Source organism: Arctopsyche grandis, chromosome 10 (genome assembly GCF_051622035.1).
Source record: "Arctopsyche grandis isolate Sample6627 chromosome 10, ASM5162203v2, whole genome shotgun sequence".
NCBI classification, from domain to species: domain Eukaryota; kingdom Metazoa; phylum Arthropoda; class Insecta; order Trichoptera; family Hydropsychidae; genus Arctopsyche; species Arctopsyche grandis.
Window position 1 is genome coordinate 9,777,278 of NC_135364.1, and position 22,425 is coordinate 9,799,702.

General features: G+C 38.3%; 2 protein-coding genes across 4 annotated transcripts; one reads left to right on the plus strand and one right to left on the minus strand.

The window, feature by feature from the left end:
- The first annotated feature begins 3,876 nt into the window (after nt 1–3,876).
- On the plus strand, nt 3,877–10,357 carry Xe7 (A-kinase anchor protein 17A). Of its 3 annotated transcripts, XM_077439435.1 has the most exons (7): nt 3,877–4,985; nt 6,544–6,751; nt 6,828–7,059; nt 8,286–8,450; nt 8,523–8,630; nt 8,706–8,874; nt 8,952–10,357. In XM_077439435.1, the coding sequence occupies exons 1-7, from the start codon at nt 4,024–4,026 to the stop codon at nt 9,553–9,555; spliced, it is 2,448 nt and encodes an 815-aa protein (XP_077295561.1). In that variant the 5' UTR covers nt 3,877–4,023; the 3' UTR covers nt 9,556–10,357. The 3 variants fall into 3 exon arrangements, 2 of the variants coding, with proteins under 2 accessions (XP_077295561.1, XP_077295562.1); XR_013261088.1 differs by lacking the exons at nt 8,523–8,630; nt 8,706–8,874; nt 8,952–10,357 and having other exon boundaries at nt 3,883–4,985; nt 6,406–6,751; nt 8,286–8,387; XM_077439436.1 differs by lacking the exons at nt 6,828–7,059; nt 8,286–8,450; nt 8,523–8,630; nt 8,706–8,874; nt 8,952–10,357 and having other exon boundaries at nt 3,883–4,985; nt 6,332–6,590.
- Nucleotides 9,748–18,755, minus strand: LOC143917836 (uncharacterized). Its single transcript, XM_077439437.1, has 7 exons — nt 18,079–18,755; nt 17,731–17,813; nt 12,317–12,696; nt 11,300–12,243; nt 11,028–11,217; nt 10,726–10,950; nt 9,748–10,648 (listed from the first exon to the last, which is right to left on the minus strand). The coding sequence occupies exons 1-7, from the start codon at nt 18,252–18,254 to the stop codon at nt 10,487–10,489; spliced, it is 2,160 nt and encodes a 719-aa protein (XP_077295563.1). The 5' UTR covers nt 18,255–18,755; the 3' UTR covers nt 9,748–10,486.
- Nucleotides 18,756–22,425: the final 3,670 nt, after the last annotated feature.

The window sequence follows — 22,425 nt, forward strand, 5'->3', positions numbered from 1 at the left end:
CACATGAATGCGTAAACGCGCATGCGCGAATGGAATATGAATACGTCCATATAATTTACCAAAGAATACTATCCGCACTTGCATAAAATTGCGAATATGGAATATTTGGTACTCAAGTTATCGTTAAGGTCTGTTCATACCTAATCGGCACAAACCGACTTCAGCAGGTATCCGGCCGTACGAAAAGTATTCTTTGGTAAATTTTTTTTGGGTATGTTCATTTCAACCGTCACGTTTACGCCACGGCAGCCTTACAGCAGTACCCGACATTTCCTGTTCATACCTTACAGCAACATCCGTCAACGTATCGTATCCGTCTTTTTGGCCATCGTGGAGATATATACGCGAATTACGTGCCATGAGTCTGCCGCTTTGCTGTTTTGGACCAATTATCGATAGTGACAGTTGACAGCTGTTCAATCTTTCGACATGGTTTTGGTGCATATATTTAAAAAAAAAAAATTTTTTTACGGAAATATTTAAAAAAATTTTGTCCATCATCCACAAGCTCCTTATACAGTGTCCAAAACTCTCCTTCGGTTTTTCTATTTTTTAACATGGGATGCACATCAAAACGCCTCCGTGCTTTTTTATTGCCTTCTTGAGCTTCTTCTTCAAACAACAACGCGATTATACATCATTTTTCGTTCGATGAACGCCGAAACATTTTTGCTGACTTGTATTCTGACGCGTAGCTACGAATGCACGTGTATGCATTCATATTGTAAGTACTCGACAATACGACGTAAGCAATATTGCGCCGTATCGTCATGGCCTGTAATGTATAAGTAAGCCGATTTTGCCTTGCACTTGGCCAAAGTGCTGTAAACGTGACGTGACCACGACGTGTAGTTAGATGTGAATAGAAATGTAATAAAATGACATATTTGAAACGGAGTCGTGGAGTGCTGAAGCCGTGCAGTGCTGTTAAGTATGAACAGATCTTTATCTGTTTCAGTTGGATACGTGGTCATGTGCAGTTGACCTTGTCTAGGGGGTCGTGGTTTGTTTGTATTCCGAGTATGTTCCGCTTGAATAGACGCAAATTACATAGGGGTGCAGGCATCTGTGTGATGGGGGAGTATACGAGTTCATTAGCCTCGAAAATGGATACTACACGATGTGCTATAAATCGCTCAATATAGATTATCGGCGATTCACGCGATGCCTCGTTCCCCTACGAAAGTATAGGGTGGGTTTAGAAGAACAGTTGCAGTGACGGTACGGTGTTCGTTGACGGGGTCACCAGTTATAGAGCGGGTGATAGGTTTCGACCGTTTCCCGGCCTATAGAAACTCAGTTGAGTATTGAAGAGGATATTTATTGTGTAGTTGCTTTTCACATTTCAGGTATTATTTCCTAACGCATGCACGCTTCATGTGTTCATGCGTTGTTGTTTATTTGGTACTTGGTTATGTACAGTGTGGTTTTTTTGTTAGGCAGTGATGTGCGGTTCTTCTTGTGCGATATTCATGAACAACCGTCTCGTTCTCCGACGAAAGGGTCTCTTAGACTGTATTTTTCATATTGTTCTCCATTTGTGCGTGGTCCAGTTACAATGTCGCTAACGAAGGACACGGTTTCGTAGTTCAGGGCTACGACGAGGCATCCGTATTTCGTGCGGTCGGCTATTATGCCGGCGCCATCAAAGTGAGCCTCTGCAATTCCGATCCACAGGGAAATATTTTCCTTGAAAATCGGTGGAAGGAGTAGCGCTATGCGTGCTGTCCATTGGTGCTGGGGCTTCTTGTACAGGTGCCGGTTCCGGATTTCCGATCACTGACATGTTGTTCTAAGTTTGTTTCGGTTGAGGCTTATAAATCCAATTACCATCGTCGACCTAATTTCCATTAACATAACTGAAATAGGAATCCGGAATCGGAACTGTAGTGATCACCAATTTAGTAGTCGGTGATCACCAATTATAGGACGGGTGAAAGGTTTCGACCGTTTCCCGGCCTATGGAAATTCAGTTGTGTTTGAAGAGGATCGTTTATTTTTATTCGATTGGTACAATGGTTATTGTATGTACGAAGAGGTTGATTCTTCGGAGAAGTGTACTGGTCGAACTCCAGTGGATCACTCTGGTGTCTGGAGCTGCTGTGTTGCTTTATATACCTTTTGGGTTGGAGCGTGTCGCGTGCAAATGCTTTGTCTTCGTTTCCAGGACACACGGGTTGACCTATATTCGAGGCGCGTGCTCGGTATATGTGTGGTTGTATGGGTTCAGCGCCAGGACATCGTTCGTTTGAGAATGCGAGTGTGTGCCATGCGTTAATGACTTTTCACGTGTAAATGTCTTTCGGGACATGCGTTGCGGTTGTATGGACGCCAGGGATGTTCAATCGAGAGCCCCCTGAAGTCGGTTTGTGAGATAGCTCGTGGTGAGCGTGGGCGGGGCTGGTTTCCTCAAGGTGCCTTCCTTCGTCGTCGGTGGTCTGGTCTCTGCTGATGATGGCTGCTCTGCTCTGTCTCTTTCTCTTTCGTACAGTGTGCGTGGGATGCGTGATGTGGAAAAAGGGCGGGAGAATATATAAGAATGAAAACAGGTCGTAAATCTGATCACAATGATTATATTTCCACGTTAAATGTACATAGAGCAAACAGGGGGAAAGAGGGGGGGGGAGTCAACAAAGAAACCACGTGTGATTTTGAGGTTAGCCACGCGTAGCTGAGTTGTCTGCTTTCTGGACGAAGACAGACCAGGCTTCCTTTGGTGCACACCGGACGGATACTGGAGCTGGTCTCCAAGTATCGTCACAACCCCACCAGTCTCGAGCTGGTGGTCGGTGGCAAGAAGTGAAGGGCCACGTAAACACCAGAGTGTTTACGCGCCAACTGATATGCAACAACTGTCAGTGTGTGCTAGCCGCTGTCTGTCAGGGTGGCCAGCACAAAAATATATCGGCCAAATTGTGGGTCGTAAGGCCACGAAAGCCGATCATCAGACATGTAGTCTGAACAGCGGTCGCCTGATGACATTACTGCTGGGATTCGTTGTTTTACGATCGAACGATGAACTCTCTCTTCTGGAATGGTCGAAGGGGTCGTTGCCCTTGAGTTTGTAGGCATATAGTACAACTGAAATGATCTCATCAGGTCACTGCGACATATATCCAGGAAAGTCATTAACGCATGGCACACGCTCGCCTCGTCAAAAGTTCGACACGTGTTTCTATACACGTATCTGGGAAACAAAGGAAGAACACACTGAACCCATAAAAACCACGAACTACGTCCAGGCGTATGAACCCATAAAACATAACTAGGGCAGCGCGAGTACCAAGAACAAAAGATGTGCACACGACACACTTCAACCCAAAACGTTTATAAAGCAACGCAGCAACCTCCACCGGCAGAGTGAGCCTCTGGAGTTCAAACAGATCACTTCTCCGAAGAAACCTCTTCGTACATACAATAACCATTGTACCAATTGAACGAAAATAAATGATCCTCTTTCAAACTACACAACACGTGTTTCGTTAGACCGGGATACGGTCAACATACCTTCCCTGTCTTACAAGTTTATGCGTGTTTTTACAGGAACGATGATGAGATCGCTGATTTTGATGTAATAGCACAAGTTGTACTATATTCCTACAGAACTGAAATAGGAATCGAGATCTGGAACTAGAATAGGAATCCGGAACCAGAACTGAAACAGGAATCCGGAATTGGAATCGAAATTGAAATCGAATCTTGACAATTATAAAATTTGTTTTCTTGAAATCTCTATAGTTGTCGATGCACTCGCGCATACATACATATATACATCCCATTCGTTTTTATATATATATTATATTGAAGATTTTTGTGTGCGAGATTGCCACGTGCGAAATCGTCCGTTTACCGTTTTTTGTGAAAAATAAAAAGAATAGACGCGAATCGATCGAGGAGCGTGGGCGTAGACCGGCGCTCTACGGCCAAAGATGTCAAAGGTTTAGGTGCCCTGAGCCGTGCGTCGTGCGAGTGCAAAATGCGAGGCGCAGGTGGGGCTGGGAGTAGTTGTGAAGTGATGCCGCGATGAACATGCAGACGACGATATCGACGTCGGGGTGGGTGGAGGCGACGCCCCTGCACCTGCCGCTGGGTCTTTGGCTTCTGCCGGCGGCGTCCCTGCGCTTGCGAGTCGCCCTCCCCACCAGCGGCAGCGGCAGCAACACCTCGCATGGCGTCTCCGTCTCCGTCTCCGTCTCCGTCTCCGGCTGGGAAGCCACCGAGAAGGTACGTGAGCTGGCTCGCCCCGACACCCTTTCCTCCCTCAAACTGGTCTCCAGCGGACCCTCCAGGCTGCGCTTCCACGCCGAGCTGGACGACAGGCGCCGACTGCGAACCCTCATCAAGAAACTCAACGGCGCCACCATACAACTGTCGGGCTTCAAAGAACCCCTCAAATTGGAGGCGTTCGAACCAGACTCGGAGTTCCCGGTTAGACACACTTGGGACTCCTTCTTCCGCGATGCCGCCAACATGGACGAGATGAAACCTGGAGAACGGCCCGACACCCTTCACATCGCCAACTTACCCGTGCAGTGGTTCAAAGAACGCATGTCCACCGACGAGGATCCCAAGCCGTCCGAGAGTCTCTTTCGTAAAGTCTTCGAGCGCTACGGAAAAGTGCGCTATGTGGACGTGCCCGTGTGCGATCCTTATAGAAAGCAAATGAAGGAGCATATGACGGGTATGAGTAAGTTTTCGTTCGACTCGGAACTCTATTTTGAAGGCTACATTCAATTTAGCGAGTATGTGGCTTTCGTCCGGGCGATGGACGCCATGCGAGATATGAAATTGGCTAAAAAGAATGAGGACGGAAGCGGGCAAGCTGTAACTATCCGGGTGGACTTCGATAGGTCGAAACATTTGACGGATGCGTCGATCAAGCGGCGGTCTATCGTCAGGGAACGGCTGACGGCGAGGGAAAAAACGCGACAGCTTAAAGAGGAAGATGAAATTACAAAGAAGAAGAAAAAGGAAGAAGCGGAAAGGTTCATATTTTTTTTATCTTATTTAATAATATTAGATCATCGCCATACTCTTAAACATTTCATTTTAATTCATTCCAACTTGCAAACATTCACATTTTTTGTTTAGAGTAGACAATTTTATATATGTACAGTATATAAACCTTATATACAAGTTTATTAGGGCTGCCGATTTTAGCACGATAAATGTTTATAACAATTTGTGAACTATTTTCAATGCGCAAGATATCATTTCAGTGTTTTGACAGCTTTTAAGTTTCATGCGACACCCGGTGAATATATTTGAAGATAGCTTTGAAAATGTTCAATTCTAACGTAAAATATTCAACTAATAAGTATTTTATATTCGCAGATTTTTCAATAAAACAATTATTTGTCAGTTTGCATTAAATTTATCATCTAAAAACGAAGATATTTTTGCCCAATGGAAGCAACTTACAAATGTGATTTTTTGGCACTCGACTTTGTCAATCTTTGTTCAATGTAAAAATAAAAATTATAAAAGATAGTAATAGTAAAACTAAATTATTTTGTTTACTACATACTACTGCTCAATTGTACAATTAATTTTACATTGCGCAAAAGAAACTCACGAAGTTAATATAATGATTGCCAAATTATGATTTAGGTACTTATTGAAGTACTTGGGTACTTATTAGAAATTATTTAGAATTTTATTATTCACAGAATAGTGCACTGGTAGAGATGTTGTATACCAGTAGATAGGTCGTGGGTTCAAGTCCCAGCCAAATACGCTGCTGACGAGGTCTTTTGATTATTAAAAAAACACAAATTGACCGTCTCCTGTTAGAATTTTGCGATTTTTCTAGCTTAATTGTAAAGCTGGATTCAATAAATCGATATCCTCCCCCTCAGTTTCTTGCAAATTCGAGTTATTATCATCTGGGATTTATTGAATCTTATAAATGCTACCTACATCTCGCAAATTTGCTGTGTATTAAAAATTTTTTGACTGTCCATAGATGTCTCTATTTATATTCTATGTACTGTTGTTTGAAAAATTGTTAATACTTATGTACGAAAAGTCAAATGAGTCATTTGGTGACCCGCAGGTTGCCGATGAAGTGTATAGTCGTTGCTCGGATGCGCCCGTATAACCAATAAGTACCATTATTTATTTACATTATGTAAAGCTATGTTCAAATGCTTCTGGCATTGAAATTGGCAACCCTAATAGTTGAGTGAATATTTGGTTTATATGTGTATTTTTCTCAATACTAATCAATTTAATTTTCGTTTCATTCATCAAAGGATTGGATTTTAATTTTTTGAAAGTGTATTCAAGGCCAAGATTTACAAATGATAAATCCACGCTGTGGAATTTTAAGTTTGTTTTCAGAATTTTTTTCCTGCGTATATAGCAATACGAAAATTGATAGCATTCTATTCAAAATTTTAATAGCGTGTAGTCCAAATAAAAAAAAAATTAAAGCAAAAGTCGATAAAAGTGGCAAGTGAAATTTAATAAAAAAAAAAATGCCGCAGTATTGGAGTGATAGTTGTTTCAATTGGTTTGGGCTTTGGTGGTCGGTACTTCTAGGCGCGAGAAAGATCGCAGCGAGAAGGAGAAGCTCACTCACATGCAAGAGCGGGAGCAGAGACGGAAAGCCAAGCAACTGGCCAAGTTGAAGGAGAAAGAATCGTCGGAGATTAATTCGAAAATTGCGCACGAGAAAAAAAAACTACTTCGGACCCAGCGGAAGATACAGAGCATCAAACTAATTGAAGAATTATTTAGAAGAATACAGGTACACTATGGTTCTGAAACACTAGTATATACATATGTAGTAGCGAAGTTTATTTTTCATTTATTTCATATTTCAGTTCAAGCACAAAAACAATTCATATAAAAAGGAAGAATTGTATCCGAGTGTATCGAGTACTGATAATAAAAATCGTCGAGAAAATAACAAGAAGGAACTGAAGAAAATTGAAAAAGCCTTGTTGGTTGATGGAAAAGAAAAATCAGCAAGAGACAAGCTCGTCAGCAAGTATATGAACGCTCAAGAACAAGAATTAGAAGATCAACGTCAAAAGCTACAGAAAGCAATGGATGGTAATTTCTATTTTTTTCATCTACAATATATCTGTACTAGGCTTAGTGTCTTAGATGAAAACATTTGGTAAATTAGACTCAAAACCAACTATTGATTGTATTGTGAATAGATATGTATGATCAACTGGAGATTTGATGATTCTAGGTAAATTCTTCAAAATCAATTTGTCAAAGGCGGATAATTCAAATAGCAGATTATCGAAGCGCGAGTCATTCGAATGACGCATTATTCGAGCGACAAAATTCACAAATGAAAAATTGTTCGAATTTAAATCATAATCCTGGTGGATAGATGGCATTAATTTCAAGTTTACTTCAAACAAAAATACTATTGTTTTCCAATTATCTCTACGAGTATATATATATAAAAATGAATGTCTGTGTGTGTGTCTCGAATAGGCTGCTAAACCAATGAACCGATTACGATGGAACTTTCAGGATTTGTTGTATGCATGTCCGGGAAGATTATTGTGAAAAAAAACGGGAATAGGTGTTCGCTGCCTGCGTTTTTCCGACAACTGGGAACGGGAATTGGATGCGTTATTATGGCGTTGCAACGCATGCCGGGTTCAGCTAGTTATCTTATATATAATAATTGTCGTAATGCGTGCGTGCGTGTGTACACAGTACTCGCTGTTGACACCATGCTCCATCTCTCTTTCTCCACTTTGAATCGTCTATCGTGGAAAGAGACGCAGCATATCACTTCGTTCACATGAGTGGCCGACAAAAACAAAATAATTAATTAAATTTTAAATTATTAATTCCGTTGATCCGAATTGCGATATTTTACCGAGTGCACAATTATGTGCACACAGGCCACTAGTACTTTATAAATTTGCCTATGGTACATATGGACTGCGGGATGCATTTTAGTACATATGCATGCTATTTCTGTTTGCATTCAGTCACCAGTACAGTCAACGAGCAACTATAGCCCAATTCATTTCTGCAGCCTCGCCGCTGATTCGAACAATAGCGATTCGGAAAACATGTCTTTCGAACAACTGTGTTTCGAAGAAAACGTCACTAGTAGAATAGCATTTGGTGAATTGTTTTCAAAAAAAATTTTCTGGATACCAGACTTGGTACCTTGTTTTCTAAATAGATATATCGAGAAGCAGTCTGTCATTGTTATATCACTCTGCTTTAGCTATCGGCTGCAATCTGAATTATTTTAGTGGTATTAGAAATTTACAACCAATTTCAATTTTTTTTTTTTTTAGGAAAAATAGTTCTTCGTTCCGTATTGGATACGGGAAAGCGCAAATATCGGACATCTTCGATCAGTTCTCTATCGTCGGGATCTGATATACCGGAATACTCAGAAAATAATATAAAAGTGGAGAAAGACACTTCACCTGAAAGAAATAAAAAGTTCAATATAGAAGGTAAAATAAAATTGAATTTTGTTACATTTGATAGAGAACTTCGTATTTTCATTTTTCATTCAATTTTTCTAGATGCTAATGATGTTGTTCCTCCTGGATTTTCTGGACCCGTACAGCATTATAATTATGGAACATATGGTCCTTATATGCCACAAAATTATGGATATCCACAATCACCAAGTAGTTATTTCAGTGTGTAATAATTTAAATGCACGTTATTTTTAGAAAGATTCGACAGATTGTGACTTATTTCAGATTTTTACCCGCGCTTCGGTTATTATCCAACGCAAGATCACAATTTCATCGGACGAGGTAGGGGTTATGGACCACGCCGCGCCAGAGGAACTGCATATGGAAGAGGCTATAGGAATCCACCTAGAATGCCGTATTTCGAAGGACCAGATGCTAATCAAGCATATTACAAGTAATTTCTATTTAATTTTAAATATTCATATGTATATGATATATGAATTAGTTGTAATTTGTATTTTTTGTTTTTAGATATTTTAAGAAGTTGACTGAAGGTTCATCTGGCGATTATGACAAAAACCGTTCTTATTCACGCAGTAGAAGTAGATCACGAAGAAGATCATACTCCCGTTCTAGATCGAGATCTGGACGATCTCGGTCCAGGTCGAGATCCAGGAGTAGATCTAGATCACGCAGACGCACACCGTCGCGCTACAGATCCAAATACTCGCGGTCGCGGTCTTACAGTTCTCGTTCGAGGTCCAGGTCGAAGAGTCGCCGGTCGAGGTCCCGTTCACGATCCAGCCGATCGAAACATAGCCGCAGGTCGAAGTCGAGATCTAACAACAGGTCGCGGAGTAAATCGCGCAGCAGAAAGGCAAAATCAAAATCGAAAACCCCCACTAACAGAGTTAGGTCCAGATCGAGGTCACAATCCAAAAGCGACAATGGAAACAGTCAACTCACACTCAAAGCGTCGGAGAATTCTTCGACTTCGACTGATTTTATACCCAGATCTGTGATGGATAATATGAACAAGTCGAAGAAAAGTAACGAGGGATCAACGTCTGATATTCAAAAGGAATCTGCCAAAGTCACATCAAGGGAGCATTCTAAAAGTTGGTCTCCGCATTAATCATAAGCAAACTTTTAAGTTATTTTACTTATATTGGTGTTTTTCAATACACGAATTTATTCAAATTTTAACATAGTTTATTATTGTAGGGATAATATAATTGTAAAAATAATATATACATGTTTATAAATAAGAAAATTTAAATCAGGCGATATAATTTTCATTCATTTAAATTAAGGGAATATGATTTTAGAAAAAACAGTTATACTACAGAATAGTAATTTATTATCTCTTATATGTATGTATGTTACAGGATGTTTTATGGAAAAAAAAATAGATGTAAAACAATTCTACAATGACACCTCAACAGATCAATAAACTGATTATAAATGTAAAATCGTCTCTCTATTATACTTAAAAAGTGAAATTGATTAAGTATACTTGTTCAATTTCATTCATATTATACACTCATATATAGTCAAAATTATTTCTTAAATTCGACTAATATTTTCACAGTATTTGTTGAAAAGTAACTAAAAAACATTTTTAATGTTTCGAGAGCTATGCATTCGAAATAAAAAAAAAGCATAAATTCGTATTACACATTACATTTAATAAAGTATGTCAAGTAATATATTATAAGGTTAACACAGCGTTAATTTATAATGTAATATGCGCTCTTGAGATATAAAAACGATTCTAGAATGGAAGTACAAATATTAAATTTGCAATTATATATAAAAAAAAAATTGCTTCACAAAATTGGCATTCGTAGAGACCAACTTTTACACAATATAATAACTTAATACAAAAATAAAATATGTATACTGAAGTAAAATTAAAAATTCTAATTTCGCCTTACAAACCAATGATATTACATTTTCACAATGAAGACAGAGATCAGACACATTCTTTTTGAAAGCACTGTGGTACTGATCTATTAATTGGAAATGTTTAGATTTATAACACAAACGTCTCTCAGTCAGAACCATTAAGTTATCAATTGTCCTTGAATTATTTCTAAAACCATTTTTCGCCTGAAGTACGGCATATCATTCTGGGAAAATGTTATGGGAACGTTTCGACTGGCATATTCGGCAAACATACACGAGAACATGCCACAGTCACTGCCATTCATCTGATGTGGAATCTCCTAAAATCGAAAAAAAAACCATTAAAATTACAATATACATTCATATTTTACATATATTTTGCATTAAAAAACCGCACTTTAACACATTCCAACTGCCAACCGGAAGTATCGAATTTCTCCTTCAATTTGTCCATTCGTTCATCCACTAAATACTGAAGAAGAGCCGAGCAGCATTCTTTATTTTTTCCACCCATACTATCGTAGTATTTGATAGTTTTGTCTTTAAAATTGACGATGCTCATACACCAATGCACGTCGAGATGAACCGGCACCAGCATCATATCGTTGGAGAATATATCAACCTGTCAAAAGCAGAAAGACGATTAGTATTCAGTTGTAACTACGTACACGATGATGTTAAATTTGTATAATGATATACCTTGCGAGTCCATCTCTTCAGTGCAGAATGTCCCGATTCCATCAACCTCGGATAGAAAAATGTATTCATACTGTAAACTTTTGGCAAATCGTTCTTTTTATTTTGACTGCGTTCCATTATGAGATTCATATAGAAATTGATGACTTCATCGTTCAGCCAATTCAGCCCGTTGAGCGAAGCAATATCTCTCCTAAATACAAACAAACAGTACATACATAAATATACGCAACTGCTGCACGTTTCGAATGTATCGAATTTTTAAACTAACATACCCTCGGATAGTTTGGTTGAATTTCTCTACGAGTGCTTGATTAGGGTGACTGCGTAGGGCAGAATCGATTTTAGACTCATGTTCGTCTGTCAATGCAGGTAATTCGTCTAATATCACCTCCTCTATTTTAGTCACCTCTTTCTCTCTATGGAGCGAAATCTCATTGTACTTCTTAGTTAAATTGTCGAGCCAAATCGGCGACACTACTTTTCTATGCCGCAGTCTGACTTCAAGACTATTCTGACGTTTCAATTGAACCGAAGATGTGGTAGACGATTCGTCTGCAGACGTGACTACCTCGGTGTCTGATTGTTCCTGGTTGGCATTAATGTTTGAAGTTGTATTTTCTTTTAAATTGCTTTTATTAACATTGCCATTTGCGAGCTTATCGGTATATAGATTTGCTATTAAATCTATAGTACTGGTTTTAGCGTTGTCTAATTCATTATTTTGCTTTATGAAGTTTCTTTGAAACTGTTTTGCAAATGAGCTTCGAGGTAAAGTCGATAATTTAGTCCGCGATATCAATTCTTGGAAATCTTTCTTCTCGTCTAGTCTGAACGATTTGGCAATAGCCGTTCGGAAATTTTTCGTTCGGTTTGAGCACGACGTGCGAAAAGAGTTGAACAAAGTAGCTCTCGGTTTAATGATAGAGCTGGGAGATTTAAATGTCCGATCTTTGATGGAGTGAGACGATAAACCCGATAAACGAGAATCTTTAGATTTGAAAAATTTATTTGGTTGCTTTGTAAGGTCGATGTAATATTTTGGGTTAGACGATTGCGGACTGTCAAACTTTTTCTTTGACGTATCTAGAATTGTCGTATTTGGAGACTTTGCACGCTTGACAAGCACTAAATCATAATTCTCTGCATCATGTAATTCAATCACATCATCATCTTTAATAATTTTGTTGTTTTGAGGATGAACAACTCCTAGACATTCCTAAAATAGATGAATTAATTTAAATACATTACCAAAATATAAATATAACATGAAATGAAGTAGATGTACTAACAACATCGTCATCTTCGTCATCATCAACATAATATCTCACAGGTTTTCTACCACCAAAAGCAGACTCTGTGTGGTACAGTTTACTATTTGACATTTTGTCGGAAGGTCTCGAATATCTTTCAATCGTATCTTCGTGTAAGCTGCATTTAGTGTTGCAGGTGCATGATGCAGAATCATTGTGTCCATTTTCTGAATGTTTCCACCTACTTTCATCCCTCGACGAAGCGCTAGCCTTGCAACTGATTATCGGTGAGGAATGTTTACTCGGATGCAATTGAGAATTCATGAAAGAAGAACTTGAATAGTTGTCCTCAATCGTTATTGGTATATGACGAACTTTTGATGAAGAAGATACATTTTTTGGTGCGATCCAAGAATCATCTGTAAGAAATTACAAAGATAAAAATATAAATTTAACTGTCAATTTTAATACGATTGATGACTATTTGAAAATTGAACAGTTGTACCTAAAGTGCATTTATAAATTGAAACCGTAGTTAGGACAATGTAAAACAACGCGAAAAATCCAAACAAATCAATATTTGCACATTAAAATTTATGTTAAATTTTGTACTCATAATATTGTTATCATGCTGGGCAATTTGACTATAATAATATTTATATTGCGGTTAACGTGATAAGGTGGTCATTTATTAATAATCGAATTTGTATTGACTAATATACATATATATTTATGTATGTATATGGTACATATGTTTACATACATATATTTACTTAGATCCTGATTTTTCATATTCATTTTATCCTGGATATTGAAATGGAATAATTGCTAGTGTTCAACCTATATTTCATTTCGAAAGTATCTACAACAAGCAAACTCAAAATCTAAATTCCAATTAGTCGAAATGCTTTATTGACAAAAAATAAACGATGCTTAATGTTTCACTTCAATATAAAAAAAATATTGTATAGTGATTGGATTTGCAATACATTTGACTGATTGTATTGTTTTGAACAAAGGTTTTCATCAGTTGGGAGACTAGTTGCTGATCGTTGATGGCGATCCATTTTTGCATCATTGCTCAGAAATCGAATATTTTGGTAGGTGATATTTTATTTTATTTTATTCTAAACAGACCATTGTGGCATAACAGGAATTCCTAAAGCGCCACAATGGTCAAAAAATATAACACAAAAATAATAAAATATAGTCTCCATTAGAGCACAATGGTGATTATTAATCGGTTCAGTTTTATAAAAATCACAATTAAGACGACTGATTATAAAAATGACAATTCTTCACATGTATGTATGTAATTGTACTAAATTCTTTTAACTATTATTTAACTACTAATATTTTGCCTTTTGACATTTTAATGGGTTATTTTGGTAAGGAATTGAATTGAATGAAAGTAAAAACTTGTAATTTTCATATAATGTTTTTCTAAAAATTCCATAATGTTATTTGAGAAATTAACCAAGATAAACCTTGTAAGAAAACTAGGAAATTTAGCTCATTCTTTTGCGAAAGCAAACTAATAAGAGCCTCGTAAGTGTTCAAATATAAATGAATATTCAAATGAAGTCACCGAAATATGATTTCAAATTCACTGTTTCTACATGCGTTTGATAGCCCGAGTATGGACAGCAGTGTGTGAATCAATGAAATTGGTGGCACGACAAATCAGCGCAAACCAACTTAGCGCCGATCTTTCGGCGCAGACAACTCAGTGCATGGACTATTCGGCGCAAAATCAATTTTTTCGATAAGTTTTGAATGCGTTTTCGAAAACAATTACTCTATTGAAATTGTCGGCCATATCTACATGATAATTTCATAAAGTGCAAATAAATTCATTTGATACTCTTTGCGTTTTTCTTAATAAATAATGAGTATTACTCATTATTTACTAAGAAAAACGCTCATAGTTGTGCAGGTAAGTGGGCGTTAGTAGTTAGTACTAGTGTTGTACTGTTTTATGACTAATGTAACCACTGGTATCTGCACGATATCTGCATCATCCATGCGTTTAAAACCTGGATCACTTAAGTCATGATTGAGTTTTCAAAACATTTTAAATGTTTTGAAAACTAGCTCTGAATACTCTGAATCAATCGGTGCGTCTCATAATCATATAAGAAAAAACTTAAATTAATTTTAAAAATATAATTAATATTTTTCAAACACGGATAATCCGCGTCCGGATAATCGAGAGTATATTGTAGTTTCGGATAGACATATAGATCTAAAAGTCTGGAGTACGCACGCCATTATTATCGATATCTTCTTACACGAAATAGGCTTTGCAGGTAGTTGTACCCTCCAGTATACACATTCCTTTTCACTGTCATTTTCAATGAATTGGCCTTTGTTTACTTTCGGTCTGATTGAAGAGAGCAGTCGTGGCGAGAAATGTTATTTTTACAAACCTCTTTTATTAATATTAAACCCAATTTCTTTTTCGAATTGTTAATTATTAACATAAATTAGATTAAAACTGAAACGATTCATAAATAACAACCAATAGCATAGCTACTGGTACTATCCAAAATCTTACATATGCAGGGTTTCTAAACTAAGGTTCGCAAATCGTCATTACGAACTTTGCTTTTGATAAAAAATGGGAGAACCTTGGTTTAGAATCCATTCATACGTAAAAATTTTTGCTGTCTATCCCGGTGTCGAAACTCTTTTTAAAAAATATTTTTTGCGGAAATTCTCCCATTTTTTATCAAAAGCAAAGCAAAAGTGACGATTTGCGAACTTTAGTTTAGAAACCATGCATACGTATGGGTTTGGATAGCTAAAAAACTATTTGAAAAAAATATGCTGCCGGGTTTAGAAACCCTGCTTAAAAATAAATTTTTGCGGCCTTAGTTAATAAACCCTGCTTGCGTAATATTTCAAGGCACCAAGAGTATCAAATAAATTTATTCGCACTTTATATGGCCGACAATTTCAATAGAGTAATTATTTTCGAAACTTATCGAAAAAATTGATTTTGCGCTGAGTTGTCCGCGCCGAAAGGTCGGCGCTGAGATGTCGGTGCGCCAATGAAATTGTATTGGTTTTAAACATTGAAATATTGCTTTTTCCAATTCTTCCATCGAGTAGGAGCGTTAACTGTCCAGAGTAATTAACAAGTCTATCTTGAAATTGTCCAAAACCAAAGTTTCTAAAGACTCTGACCAAAAATCATTGGCCAACTACTGCTGAGGAAACTCTCGGTTAATACAAATTAGTAAACAAGCTCTCCTTGATTTCAAAGATTAGTCTTTTTTAAGGTTTCGTGTTAGTTGCTCCAGCCGACTATTATATTTATAATTATGATATCAAGGCACAATGCATCATTTGAAATCATATTTAGCAGAAATCATTCGGAGACAGCGTATCCGAGTCGCTTCTGACATATTCTAGAATCTTAACTATAATTAATCAATGAAAGAATAGTTTTTTTTTTACTTTATCTACATATTATAAATGTATATGTACATAGTATCAATAGATGAAACTTTTTGATGGTGAGAAAATTCAACCGCAATTATTATATAATGATTCCAGATAATGGGAAAGAACTAGAATGAATTTTTATTAAAAATTCAATCCAGTCAAATGATGCACGCTCTAAGCTGTGATATGGTAAATATACACTCAAAGGATGCGATAAGGTGACCATATTTTACAAACTTTAAACCAGTACATTTAAAAAAAGCTGTGTGAATAATGATAACTGTTGTAGAATATACATATTTAAGTTGAAAAAATATCGAGGAGTGTGCTAATCTTTTTTTTTCTACAAGTGAATGGTAATTATTGTTTATATGGGCACAAATGAGCATTCAGTATATAAACTTACACTATCACAAAGAAATATACGGCAGTTACATGAATTTGGTAGGTTTGCCAAGAATTGAAGTAAATAATTTTCTTTTATTTTTTGCCAGACAGCTTTATAGTTTAAATAATTAGAAATATTTAGTCAAAATTTGTCTATTCATAAAAAAGGTTACTAACCATTGTATTATAGTTTTTACACTGCAATGCTAGCAATTGCAATTGCTGTGAGAATCAACTTTGGTATTCCCATATAACTCAACACATTGTATATGGGAAACGGAGACTACAGTCTTTAGCGTCTTGTTGCTCGACAGCAGGAGACTGATATCTCTTTTTGTATCCATGCTCTCCGACTGTTTTTCATATACGGGAGTAACTAACCTTTTACATATATACAACAAATATATATATATGTATGTACATATATATACAACAAATATATATATGTATATACATATATATACAACAAATTTTTTTGAGTGAGAAAAAAATCTAAAAATATGACCATTGTCTTTGTGCTATAAATTATTGGAAAATTTAAAATACAATATTGTTGCGTGGACGTGAAGAGGGCTTTTCAGTATCAGAGAGAATTGTACCCATCTGTTTTCCAGTTTGGGAATAATCTCTGTACAGGGAGATTATTGGTTGATGAGTCGCTAGCCCATTGGCTGTTAAACACGGCTCTTCTATTCGTCGAGGCTCTTTTTGGCGCGAACACGAGATCAGCGTTAGTAAACCATCGGTCCATGAGCGCCACTCACCTAATCTCTATGTTACAATATATTATTAGATTTCTATAAATATTAGCTTTTATATTTCTCACTTGAAAAATTTTGTTGTATAAAAATGGTTGGTAGCCACTTTTTAAAAATACTAATTGATTTATTAGAAAGTTCGAAACAATCATTATTAGAATTTACATTTAAATTATATTTCAGTTGGTCGATAGGTTTAACCTTTCCACCACTACTATACATGTCCAAGCGAACATGCCCTCAGCGCGCGAGACACGCATAGATGTCTCGGAAGTTCCAACCTGTATAAGAGCCGTCTATTGTGTTAAAATTTTATAACTTGGTTGAAAATATTACTAAACGTATACTTAACCAAATTCAATAGATGGCAGTAGTCAAAAAAAAATAAATATAGGTTGTAAAATTCAAAAAAATATTACAACCTATATTTATAGTCGAAAACGCGATAAATTTGGTGACGCGGGCAAAGGGTTAAAAGAAATGTTCAATTTATAAAAGTTTTCATAAATTTTTGGAATTTTCCATAAATTGTCAATTTTTTTTGAAAAGTTTCTCATATTCCTGCTACACGGCAAAGGACAATTTCAATTGACCTGCAAATTAAGTGTTAATGTAATTGTTTTTGTTGAAAAGAGTGAATTCCGTTTTTCGTTTGATGTAATGTTGATTACTGGTTGCGTACTGTCACTGTTTGTGGCACCTAGAGACCATTAATGCAACTGTAGTTTATTTACTCGTGTTATATTCAGTGCGTATACTCGACCATATATAACCAATAAGCATTGAAATGAAACTAAGATCCTGACCAATATGTGGAAAAATAGTATAAATATAGAAATAGAATAGAATATACATTACCTTCCGTAGGCATGATCTTTGGAAAGCTGTTGGAGACGTTGCAGTACCTCTTCATGGCGGGCGGGTCATCCTCTCTGGAGTCTCTGAAATACAATCGAGAGGAAACGTTAGAAGGAGACGGAGCTGTGCGTGCGGAGACAATCGAAAGAGTACACACTTCCAGAAGCCGGCGGCCGAGGAGAGAGAGATGGAGATACGGGCTTTGGGAGGTGGAGGTGGAGGTGGGGGTGGGGAGGGGTTTGTCTGTCGCAACTTCATGTTGAGGTTATGTGTCGTCTGTCGTCTGTCTAGTGGTGATTGAGGTGTAGGGTGCGTGCGGTGCGGTGCGGGGTGGGGGTGATGGGTTACCTGGGCCGTTTGGAGGCGAAGGCGTAGGCGTAGGCGGAGGCGAGAGCGGGAGAGCGGCCGAAGTTGGAGCCGGAGCCGGGGGCGGGGGCGGGGGCGGCGGAGGGGGCGGCGGCGGCGTCTGCGTCCCCAGGTCGGAGCCCCAGCAGCCGAGAGAGGCGCAGCCGCCACTCCTGCATCGGGAGCCTCTTGTCTCCTCCTGCCTGCTGCCTCCTCGACACTCCCCAATAGTGGACCAGCTCTCGCTGACACCAGAAACCGGCCACCAGACACAGCACAGACAGCGAAGGCAGACACGCTGCGCACCGGCCTCGGCGGCAAACTAAGCAGACACAGGCCGACAATCTGAGCGTCACATTTACAACACTATTCTTCTCCGAGCAGGCTGGCCAATGCTTTATTTTTGACCGTGAGTGCCGTGGACAGTGTGGACTGAGCTTAATGAGAGATGAATGTGACCGATTGCGCTATTACGCAGCAAATCCCCAAATTTTAACTTTCAAAAATTTCTTTATGTAAAAAGTAAGTCTTTAAATTTTATGGATTTGTAAGAAATCTACGACACGTGTCCGAGTCAAAAACCCTCATGGCCGTTGGTTGTCCTCTTACGGCTTCGGCTTTTGTTTTCTCTCTTTTACTCTGATCATCTGTCAGTCGTGCTAGATAGACTTGGGCACAGTGGCGTAACTACCGCGCCCGCAGACCCCGCAATGCGGGGGGGCGCCACGAAGCGCGCCTTTTTCACTGATTTTTTAATTTGTTCCGTAATTTTTTTAAAAACTTCTCTTATTTTTCAACCTATTTGTACTATATGTGTATGTACATACATTAACGTATTTTGAATTTATCCTCATTGTGTAATTGATCTATGCCAATAGGGCTAGAAGACTACCGTCTTTTTCCATCTTTTGAACGTCAGTGCCACTTCAACCTATTAGCTGAGAATTCTCTTATTCTTGTATATATTTTTTCAATGTGTAAACAATAAAACAAAATTATATGATTAAAACCAATAAAATTTATAAATTTTTCGCTGTCACCATTAACAGGTGAGAAGTTTTTAAGGAAAATTCACCATCAGTTACATTAAACAGATTGTGCACTGCTTGTTGGTCGTCCAGATTAAACTATTAATGCACTTTGATATATAGGTACACATATCTATACGTCAAAAAGTATAAATATTAATTTGGAAAGTTATTTTGCTAATATTAATATATGGGGGAGGGGGGGGGGGGTGGGGCGCCGTAAAATATTTTGCGGGGGGGCACAGGGAATTCACGCTACGCCACTGCTTGGGCATAGTAGTTCGCAACTGAGATCGCTCAGTTTAGTTCGCCGCTCCTAAACGAACTAGTTCGCTCTTCTAGATCATCAGCTCCCAGATCGAATCAGTGAAAGGCAGATCGTTCGCGTGATCGTTCGCTCGTTTTGGCTCGATGACAGAATAACACATGACGCAAAAAAGAAAACAAAAACAATCAAATTTTTTTATATATTATTTTAGAAATAATCAACAATTATATTACTTTTAGGTACTGGTTAGTTCTTATAAAAAATATCACTTACACTTATAAAGTTCTTACCTAACAATTAAACATAATGACTTGTTTGAGTGAGATCGTATGTATAAAAAAAAATGAAATATAAAAAAAATATTACATATTACTATGTAAAAATATCAATTTGGACACTTTATTCGATAAAAATAGTGTTCTACGTTCATTAAGGACTTGAACTTAAAGTATATTACAGAAATTAATTAATTGTTATTATACATTAGAAACATAAGTTACCTGATGACAACAGTGTCTTATTATTTTAAAATTTATTTAACGTTCGGTTAACATCACTCTCGCTCATTCGGTCACGAACTAATGAACTTAGTCTTGTGTAGTTCGCGAACGAACTGTCTTGTGTAGTTCGCGAACGAACTAGATCGTAAGAGACTAAACAAGACGCGCATGTGCAGTGAGCGAGCGGCCGTCCCACTCTCGCTCATTCGGTCACGAACTAATGAACTATGGAACGAGGAGTGAGGGAACTAGTTCGATTAGTTCACCTGTGGGAGCGCTCTTACGACCTAGTTCGTTCGCGAACTACACAAGCCTAGTGCTAGATTCTCCCGTGGGTCCGGCGCCCGGTGATCCCGGCGCGAACCGCCAGATGCAGCGTCCCTCGTAAAAGCCGGCCTCGAACTAAGCCCCGAACTCTGGCTCCGTGATCCACCCAAGCGATTACGGCGAGCGCTCATTGGCATCATAGAAGCCCTCCATAATAGAAGGAGTATGGCTTCTTCCATAGTCGTGCCTCACCGACTATGTCTACCGACTATACTCGACCACGTGTTCGACCCAAGCCTCGAACACGGCGAGACTCCGACCGAGAAGGTCTTGGCGTGGCTGGTCTACCCTTCCTGACCAGCCACAGCCTCCGCCATAAAGGGGCACAGGCGCCGAGAAACTCCCCGGCGCGCCATCTATTCATCAATAAGTTATTACTAACTTATTTGTTTATAAGTTAGATCATAAGTTATTACCTAAGTATTTTGATGATTATATAATAAGGAATAGAGATAAACATAGTTTTTATACTAGAAATAAGGACAAACTAGTTGTAAGTAGAGTAAGAAAGAATAAGACGGCTGGGGGTGTTTTTCACAGGGGTGTGCTCATGTATAATGCCCTCCCTGAGTGCGTCAGGTCTGCTAAAAACATGGATGCATTCCTGCGAGGTGCGAAGAGACACCTCTGTGAGGGACAGTACATATAAGTTAATTATAAATTTTAGAGTTAAGTATAATAATTAAGATGTATTTTTTTTAAATTAGCTTGATAGCTAAAATATATATAAATAAATAAATAAAATAATAAAAACGAGATCATAACCGTTACTCTTTTGTATAATTCCCCCACCCCGCACCGTTCCAGAGCAAGCTGATCGAGACGACGACACACACACACAGCCACTGGTCACCCATACATATACACACATTACAGCTGTTGAAGCTATCGTTCAGTAAGTCTTTAAATTTTATAGATTTGTAAGAAATCTACGACACGGTTGAGTTTAGTTTGCCATCCTGTGAGTTGGTACTGTAGAACGGAGAGGTGTGTTAACTAGTGTTCCGGCGTATAAAAATACGTGTGTGTTTGAAAGCGATGCGGTGCAAACGATCGAAAAGCGCCAGATAGACTGAACCACAGATCGACGACACGTGTACCTTATGCGTGCGCACTGCTCGCACTTACACTAAGCGATATCTACCCGACATACCTACCCTGTATACGTTCTGTGCTTCTGATACTTTAGTTCCGAATTTTTCTCGATATTATTAAAAACTCGCCAGAAAGATCCAACTCAATTTTAATTGTGGCGGCTCGCTATACGAAATGATCGAGTTTGGTCACCTTTCTGCGAGTGGGAACCAATTCGGCTGTGTTCAGAGTAGCTACCTCACTCTGCCTTCAGCCGTCATAAATAAAGCACGTGCATCAACATGTCAGTCGTCTCATTCGTTCATCTCCCATAAAATAATTACCATTTTAATAATTGCATCTGTGCACATCGAAAGGTTACTCGTCATCTGATGTGCAATTTTTCATTCGTGAAGTCGAGAATTGCGTTCAATCTGTCTGGCGCTTTTCGATCGTTTGCACCAAACCCGTTTGAAAGAGCATCTTTATTGGTCAGTTAATACAAGTGTATTGCCAGAATTAAGGTCTGTTCGGTAATTGAACTATTCGTCACATTGGGGTAGTCACAAAGACAATTTTTGCCATGAAAATTGCGAATACACAATATTTGGCACTCAAGTTCTCGTTACTATGATAGTTATCGTTAGTATGATGGACTTTTCGGCTGCCAGATGTTTCGTTATAGAGATTTAAGTGACTTTGTGACGAGTGATTTGTGACCAGTAATCACCGAACCAAACCTTTATTGGGTAAACGGGTTACATCCCAAATGAGATAACTACCGCTGCAAAAATCGCTCGTGCGGTTTCTTATCGCACGAAAATTCGTCGCACAGGAAAACTGCCCAGTTATTGTTCAGCAAATGCTTTTTTTTTTTACGAAATTTGGACAGGTTTAAGCAATATTTGGGCAGTTTTCTGTACGGCAAATTTACTGTGCAATGAATTTCCGTACGACAGGAGATCCGCACGAGCAATTTTCGTAGCGGCGGTTATCCTGGTAGCGATTCACATTTGAGAAGTAATCACCGACCCGTTCCTGACGGCCAAATTTAGAGGACAAATACTTCCTCCTGTCGGGACCCCAAAATAACTTCTCTGAAACCAACTAACTATTGTTCATTTCTATCAGCCGTATTTATGGACGAAATAAA

Coding starts and splice junctions, on each gene's coding strand:
- Xe7 (XM_077439435.1), top strand. CDS start 4,024: ATGAACATGCAGACGACGATATCGACGTCGGGGTGGGTGGAGGCGACG. Junction 4,986..6,543: donor AAAAAGGAAGAAGCGGAAAG/GTTCATATTTTT, acceptor CGGTACTTCTAG/GCGCGAGAAAGATCGCAGCG. Junction 6,752..6,827: donor AATTATTTAGAAGAATACAG/GTACACTATGGT, acceptor TTCATATTTCAG/TTCAAGCACAAAAACAATTC.
- LOC143917836 (XM_077439437.1), bottom strand. CDS start 18,254: ATGCAGGAGTGGCGGCTGCGCCTCTCTCGGCTGCTGGGGCTCCGACCT. Junction 12,244..12,316: donor ATGACGAAGATGACGATGTT/GTTAGTACATCT, acceptor CATCTATTTTAG/GAATGTCTAGGAGTTGTTCA. Junction 11,218..11,299: donor TTCAACCAAACTATCCGAGG/GTATGTTAGTTT, acceptor GTTTGTATTTAG/GAGAGATATTGCTTCGCTCA.